Raw genomic sequence first — 8,171 nt, 5'->3', positions numbered from 1 at the left:
ATTGAAAATTATTGAATTCATTATATTGGAAAATATTTCGAATTATTGCAAATTGTCTCTTTAAATGTCTCTTTAAATGTCCATTTAAATTTTGTTGTAATTCAAAATGTCTGAGGAACAGAGAAAAGCGGTTGCTGCGATTATTATTGCTACAACTTTACTTCCGACAAACTTTTCCAAACCTAAGGTTACGCGCAGAATTTGAGTGAAGGAGTGGATGAAAAAACGAAAATTGATCGGTGTTTACGATAACTTAGTGCAAGAACTACGTTTGTATGACGAAGAGAGTTTCCGCAAATACCTGCGAATGAGCCCAGACATATATGAGGTGAATATAATTTTTAACTTGATATTCATGTGAAATAATTCTGAGTTTGATCTAAAACAATCCTTTTGTTTAGCTTTTACTTGAGAAAGTCAGAAGTAAATTAACGAAGAAGACAACGCATTTACGGAAACCTTTGGAGCTGAAGCTGACAATAACTTTGCGCTTTCTCGCTACTGGGGAGAATTTTACTAGCTTACATCATCACTATTCTGTTGGTATTTCAACCATTGCCACATTTATTCCTCAGGTTTGTCAAGCATTATATGATACACTAAAAGATGATTTCCTCAAGTTCCCCGAAAACAAAGACGACTGGCTTGAAATTGCATCTGAATTCGAAACGATGTGGCAATTTCCAAATTGCATTGGGGCAATGGATGGAAACATATTGCTCTGTACCATCCTAAGCTTAGCGGTTCAACATACTACAACTACAAAGGTTTTTTCAGTTTAGTTTTACTAGGTATCATTGATGCGCGTTATCGATTTATTTTTGTCGATATCGGCTGCCAGGGACGTCTGAGCGACGGTGGAGTTTTCAGGCGGTGTGAATTTTTCAGAGGATTATCTACAAACAGCATAGATTTACCAGAAAGGAGAAAACTGCCAAACATATCTGGAATTGATGATTCCTTCCTTAACCCTGAGTGTGACCAGCCACTCTTGCCATACGTTCTAGTTGCTGATGATGCTTTTCCCTTAACTGAGTATTGCATGAAACCTTACGCACAGAAAGGACTTACTGAGTCAAAGCGCATATTCAACTATCGTTTATCACGTGCAAGAAGAACAAGTGAAAACGCTTTTGGAATACTTGTAAATCGGTTTCGCTGCCTCACTGCAAAATTAAATGTTTTGCCCGAATCTGCTGTAAAACTAACGTTAGCTACTTGTGCGCTACATAATATGCTGTGTACTATGTCTATGCAAACGTACACAAACGCGGAGGGACCGGAAATCAAAGATAATATTTTTAACAACCTATCAAGTCTGTCCCCGATGGAAGGAACAAAATCAAGAAACTTTAGCACACGCGCAGAAAATATTCGAAATTCTTTCAGTGATTATTTTCAAGGTATAGGTCAGGTGCATTGGCAATGGAATCAAGTATACGGACAATAGAACTTTATTCACCAAAACAACAAATACAAACAATGACGAATCTAAGGGTTCTAGAAAAGCTGTATTCTTCGTTTTGTTTGTAAAATTTCTATTCAATTCCTCCTTATCTTCGCTCTCGGGAATGGAAGACATAGACTTTGACACCATCATTCCAATTCATGCTGTGCATCTTCTTTTGTACTTCACTCTCGCTACAATACACAACTTTCCGGTTTCGGAAAATAAAAAAAAATCATAATGGTAGCTTTTTGGAAGGTAAACACGAAAAACGGTGAATTTTACATAACTATAAAAATCTCAAAAAAAGAGTTAAACTTGTCAACAACTATATAAAACCTATACAAATATCGACAAAGGAAAGATTGAACTTGGTATTTCAATAAAAAAAGACTAAGAAATATTATTTTTGTGCGTTTTTGAAGGAAAAATCTTGATTGTAACCGCTAAAAATTATGTTTACATGTGATATTTATCCATTTTTTTATTTTCTCACTCATATAAATCTTGTTCTACTTAATTATAACGTGAAAGGAACTAATGGTGCTTTAGCCCATATAATTTTTTTTTGTTAAAGACCAATGGAAGTATCAAAAATCTCTCTTACTTTACACTGGCGTATCAATGATTTTTAACCTTTGCGGCTGTCGCTTTTCAAAACAAAATAAGATTTCGATTGCGCATTTTACATAACCAAAATTATGCCGAAGAGCGAAATGAAAATTTTCAAAACAAACTTCACGTGTGACTCTTTTGAGAATTCACGTGTTAGCTATAAACACTTGCGACATGACTGATGATATAAATTTGGATATGTCCCTAGATAAATTTAAACTGTGGAGTACAAACGCCTTAAAATCTTTTCTACATGTAAGAAACAAAATCACTGATGGATCCTTTGAAGAACTAACTGCCAGGTATTTTTCTGCCAGGTATTTTTTCGTCTATTTACAAACTCAGTAAAAAATTTTCTTTCACTTTCTTATCAGCGTATTTTAAACGATTTCAGAGCTTATGCAGCTTGGTGTGATAACATTGATGTTGACCCTGAACTTGAACAGAGAGAGAGAGACGTTTTGGAGGAGTATCGTAGTAAACTGACGTTGAAAGATACCGTATTTGACGACCCCCTTGTTTTAAAAGACGGGTGGATTGGAGAGCACGGTAAAAGTGGCATTAACTCGTGGCCTTCGTTAAATTATCTTGACATAGCAAACTACGTCGGCTTGAAACAGCCTGATTTTCTAAGGCGTATGCAAAGTGATTACAAGCAAGGGAAATCGTTCACATATTTCGCATGTCAGTTTGTTCGTGAGACATTTATAAATACAATAAGCGAAGACTCAAATATTGTATGTTGAAATGTCGCGTAGTTCCTTCGCAAAGAGTCAACAACAAACCCTACTTTGTTTGGGCAATAATTGTAAAAGATACTCCAAGTCGACCTGGTGGACAAATCATAAGTGCTTATTGCTCGTGTACCGCTGGGCTTTATGGTGCATGCAATCATATAACAGCTATGTGTTTCCGCATTGAATACGCAGTAAGAGCGGGCATGACTAATCCTAGCAAGACCAGTACATTATGTACATGGAACGCCCCTTCAGGAACGAAAGTAAATACAAAAGCTGAAGAGATTAGTGAAATACATTTCGATAAACCACACTACATGAAAGATCACGAGGCTAGTCAAAAAATTATCGAAACTAAAGCAAAGTTTAAGTTATTTTCACCATCTGATCCCAGTCGTCTAAAAAAGCTTCAAAATAAAGATAACATCAGAACAGAACTATTCGCAGTTATTAAAGACGACATCAAGGGCAGTACCTTGTGGGAATGTATGGAAGGCATTAGCATATCTAGAGAGGCAGAGAAAATGAACTCAAACAAAACAACTTTGTTAACTTTACCCGCCGAAGCAGAAACGTTTTTAGAAAATAGGAAAATAGACAGCGACCAAAATATTACTTCATTCAAAAAAAGCCTTGTTTATACTGATGAACATATTAGATATCTCAATGAGGCAACAAAAAATCAAAATCAAAGTTCAGAATGGCACAGTCATAGAAAGGGTCGAATCACTGCATCGAATTTCCACAGAGTATTTACAAAAACTACCACACTTCAATCAACAAAAAAAACAGTTTCCGCTGATGCTTTAATTTCGGACCTCATGGGGTATAAAGACAATCCTACAACACATGCATTAAAACATGGACATCTTTAGAGCCACATGCAAAAAGAAAATATCAACTTTTATATAAAAAAAAACATAAAAAATTTAAAACACAAGACTCTGGTCTTGTTGTATTGAAGCAATATCCTTATATAGGTGCATCTCCTGATTTGCTTGTAGAATGTGAATGCTGTGGAGCAGGGTTAGTAGAAATAAAATGCCCGTTTTCAATCAAATATCAAATTCCCACTAGCAATAATCTCTCTTATTTACATGAAGTTACAGACGAATTAGGAGCTAGGGTGACATTAAAAAAGAACACCAGTTACTATTTTCAAATTGAAGGGCAAATGGGTATAACAGGCCGGAGCTACTGTGACTTTTTTGTTTATACCCACCATGGATATTTTCAAGAGAGAATTCCATTTGTTGAAGACTTTTGGACTGCTTTATTAGAAAAACTAGATTTTTTCTGGACGCACTACATAGCACCTGAATTATTACATAAAAATATTATCAATAACGGTTCAACTATATGTTCTACTTCGAAAAATAGTGAAGATGACGAAAACCAAAAGAAAAATGAGTACACCACTTCCATAAATAATGTAAATATCATTCCTATAGCATCTTCAACATCTAACTTAATTATTGGAGAAACTCTAAAAAGAAAAATGAAAAAATCAGAGCCTACATTTCAAACGCATGTTAACAATAAAATAACAGTGGATTGCAATAAAATAAAAGTAGAACCTCCTAATTCAAAAGTAAAAACTAATACAATGTTAACATCACCAGTGGATTTTGTTATTGCAGCAAAAGAAACAATATCAACTAATACAAGTGTCATAAATGTAAACAACAAAAAAACGATTAAAAAGAATCTCACTAAACTATTACCAACAAAAATTGTAAATGTAACAGATGAGCAGTGCACAAAGAAAAGAAAGAACAAAGATAACTGTGACAACAAAATCACCAGCAAGGCACCTAAAGTGGAAAATAAATATTACTGTGGATTGTGCAAAAAAGAACTCCCATATGCACCTAAATCATTTGACGAAAACAGTATTGGTTGTGATAAATGTCCACTATGGTATCACTTTTTCTGTGTTCAAATAAAATCAGAGAATGTTCCACCTAAAGATGAAGAGTGGTTTTGTCCAAATTGTAAATAAATTCTAAAACAATGTGTATATATATACGTTATATAGCTAGGTTATTTATTATATATATTTACTTTCCATATATCGGCTTTTTGAGGTTACATAAGGCTGCACAAATTATAATGATGTCATCTAAGTGACATAAAAGAGTTATAGGAACTTCTTTTGCAATGAGGTGAAACTTTTTTAAACGAGAAATAACTTGTTCAACCAGAATTCGCAACTTTGCAATTTTAGTGGTTTTTCTAACATCTGCTTGTGTCATTTGGCTCTGACCTCTTTTACCTGGTGGAACAATTATATTGATACAGCGAGCTGCACATTCATCAGCAATATTGAATCCTTTATCTACCATTACATCTGTATATGGTTCAACAAAGTCTAAGTATCCAGATTGCATTGTTAATTCTTTGTCAGAAATGCAACCACTATATGCTTTGGATATAAATTCTATATGAGAATTAGGTAAAACTACAACCAATATTTTAGCAGTGTTATGGTGCTTGTAACTAGACCAGGTTTGCCGTTGTGCTATATGATTTTTGGGGGTCTGAATGAATATTTCAGTACCATCAGCTATTGAATGAAGATTTTGAACATCTCTGAATCTTGGAGGTCTTGTAGCAGCAATATGTCCATAATCAGGAAAGTAAACAAATGATTTTAATACACCTGCTGTTGCTTTTACCCAAGTTGCAAATATGCGACTAGATATAGTAGCAGAAATACCAAATCTTTGAGCTAAATCTTGCCCTAATAATCCAAGCCTAATTTTCATTAGCATTAACAGGAACTCATCTTTGACACATAACTTTGATTTAGCACCAGATTTATTTGGTGTCCTTTTATATTTTCTAACTAGGGTAATATTGGTTTCTTTAAGTCCTCTCCATTTACGTTTGACATATGGTGTAATATACGAACATAGTTTATCGAATAATATTCTGGAAGTAATTCCAGTATAAAACATAACATCTTCATCAGAATTTAATAGCAGCTCATTAACAGGTTTCTTGCATGTACAGTTTTTTACTTTCTCTTCCAGCTGTTTATTAAGCCTGTTGAGAATGTTGACTTTGTTAAGAAGAGCTTTAATAGTCAGCTGCAACAGTAACTTTTCCTGTTTATGTTGTGACGGGGCATTTTCAACAGTGCGACATTTTGCAAAAATACAGAAAAATGGTAAATAACTACTCAAAAACAGGAACATTTTGAACAGGTAGAAATAACTGTATAAGGATGAGATCAATAACTGAGACAATGTTGTGACTTGCTGATATGCTATAATCTTGAATAATGATCAATGCTAGATCATAACGAGTAGAGTTCCTAACATAAGATAAATCGTAACAAGTAGGGTTCCTAAGATATAACGGGTAATATATATACATGCCTCTTTTCTTTTTTTTTTTTTTCTTTTTTTTTTTAAACAAAAACTAAATATACTAAATGATGGACACGAGTAATTTCGTGTGTAAATGTCTATTTCATAACATAGTCTTTAAATTTTTCTGGTGGTCTTCTAGTGCGTGTTGATCGTCTCGTTTGGATGACGGGTGTCGGAGGGCAGACGATTGATGGTGGAGTGTCTGCCTGAGTTGTCTCTTGTTCAGTTGGAATTGTTTCTGGTTGATTGATTGCTGGTAGATCTGTCCCGTTAGTACTGGGAAGATGTTCTTCTTTTGTTTGTCGGAGAATGTCTAAATCGATGATATCGTTGCGTGTTTCGTTTGGTATTGGGCGTAAAAACTGTCTATTACGTAATGTCGTACGACGGCTGCCATCGACTACAACACGGTATTGTCGATGGGGTAAACTTTCGCTGATTACCCCGGTCTTTTCCCATCGAAGCGGGGCGTTACCAGTTTGGTTCTGAATGGAAACAGTGTCTCCAACTTTCAAAACAGGGAGTTGTCGTTGTGATGTCGTGCAAGCTTGTTGGTGTCTTCTCGTAAAAGCGTTCTCGCGAATATCGGCTAAGTCAATCCATTCTTTCCGGAAACGTCTTGGTGCTGGAAGATGGTCTCTGATGTTGCGTCCAAATAGGAGCTCAGAAGGTGAGACTCCCATGTCTGGTGATGGAGTGTTTCGGTACAGGAGAAGGGCTTTGGCGACATTATCGGTGTCCAGTGACCCAGATTGACTAATATTGGTCGTTAATACTCGTTTGACAGTCTTAACTGCGGCTTCTGCTCGTCCGTTGCTTTGGGGGTAGCCGACAGATGATACTCGATGTGAAACGTTCCAAGATCGTAGAAAGTTTTCGAACTCGTGAAATGTAAATGGCGGACCCCCGTCTGATGACAGTTCTTCGGGGACGCCAAAATTTGTGAAATATCTTCGAAGAATGTTTACAATCGTGGTAGCTGTAGCATCAGGTTTGGTTGAGGCTACCTCTGGCCAACCGGAGAAGCGATCTGCGTAGACTATATACAGACGCCCTGCCATGTGAAATACATCGGCAGCTGTCTGTTGGAATGGATAAATCGGCGGATCGGGGACTTCCGGTGTATCTTTGCGATTTGAGGGAGCGATTTGGTTGCATCGGGTGCATTGATTCCTGTGATTTTGTATGTGTGAGCTCATTTGTGGCCAGAAGAATCGTCTTTTTGCATTTTCTCTCATTGCGCTGACGCCTTGGTGTCCGATGTGTAACTCTTCTAGTAGGGTACGTCGAAGAGCGCGTGGTATCAGGACGCGATCTTCAAGCATAATTAGGTACTAACGGGACATGAATTGGGTCCATTGTTCCTGCATGACTTTCTGTTGCTTTTGCATTTCTAGCACCATGGCCAGAGCAGCGGTAGTTGCATCTGTACCGGCGGGGGTCGGGGCGGTTGGGGCGGCGTCCTCAGGGTTCGACATTGCAATTCAAGGCGGAGTACGGCGATATAGCGGGAAATCTTTGAAGAGCGAATCGGCATGTGACCACGATGGCGTAAATCCAAGATGGCGGTGTGACCAAGGAATAATAACAAGCGAGAGTGTTCGGAGCACTCACAAAACGACGAAAAGTGAATACAATTGCGATAACAAAGCGAATTAGTGAGTAAACAATGTTTTGTAAAATGATGCAGCAAGTTCAAATATGTTTGATGTATGTGTAATCGTATAACTTCGAGTGAAATAACAAGTTTTTAGTGGTCTGTGAAAGTTTTTTTTTTTTTTTTGAATGTTTGTATAACTTACACAGTTCGAGTTCACGTTTGAACAAACGAATGATGGATTCGAGACTTGGTTTGTTGAAGGAACAAGCGTCAAGGAATCGAAGGTTGTAGGTATGATTAAACTGCTCGCAGCGCCATGTATAAGGATGAGATCAATAACTGAGACAATGTTGTGACTTGCTGATATGCTATAATCTTGAATAATGATCAATGCT

The 8,171-nt window shown here is 36.7% G+C and overlaps 3 protein-coding genes across 3 annotated transcripts; 1 reads left to right on the top strand and 2 right to left on the bottom strand.

Moving 5' to 3' along the window:
- The first annotated feature begins 2,075 nt into the window (after nt 1-2,075).
- Nucleotides 2,076-3,689, top strand: LOC130647737 (uncharacterized). Its single transcript, XM_057453694.1, has 2 exons — nt 2,076-2,364; nt 2,457-3,689. The coding sequence occupies exon 2, from the start codon at nt 2,802-2,804 to the stop codon at nt 3,672-3,674; it is 873 nt and encodes a 290-aa protein (XP_057309677.1). The 5' UTR covers nt 2,076-2,364; nt 2,457-2,801; the 3' UTR covers nt 3,675-3,689.
- A 1,170-nt stretch (nt 3,690-4,859) lies between these two features.
- Nucleotides 4,860-6,180, bottom strand: LOC130648212 (uncharacterized). The gene is made up of 2 exons (XM_057454249.1): nt 6,124-6,180; nt 4,860-6,077 (listed from the first exon to the last, which is right to left on the bottom strand). The coding sequence occupies exons 1-2, from the start codon at nt 6,178-6,180 to the stop codon at nt 4,860-4,862; spliced, it is 1,275 nt and encodes a 424-aa protein (XP_057310232.1).
- Nucleotides 6,181-6,271: 91 nt separating this feature from the next.
- Nucleotides 6,272-7,501, bottom strand: LOC130648211 (uncharacterized protein K02A2.6-like). The gene has a single exon (XM_057454248.1). The coding sequence runs from the start codon at nt 7,499-7,501 to the stop codon at nt 6,272-6,274; it is 1,230 nt and encodes a 409-aa protein (XP_057310231.1).
- Nucleotides 7,502-8,171: the final 670 nt, after the last annotated feature.

Source organism: Hydractinia symbiolongicarpus, chromosome 6 (assembly GCF_029227915.1).
Source record: "Hydractinia symbiolongicarpus strain clone_291-10 chromosome 6, HSymV2.1, whole genome shotgun sequence".
Lineage (NCBI taxonomy): Eukaryota > Metazoa > Cnidaria > Hydrozoa > Anthoathecata > Hydractiniidae > Hydractinia > Hydractinia symbiolongicarpus.
Note: the sequence above shows the minus strand (reverse complement) of the source record. Positions and strands in the feature narration are given on the sequence as shown.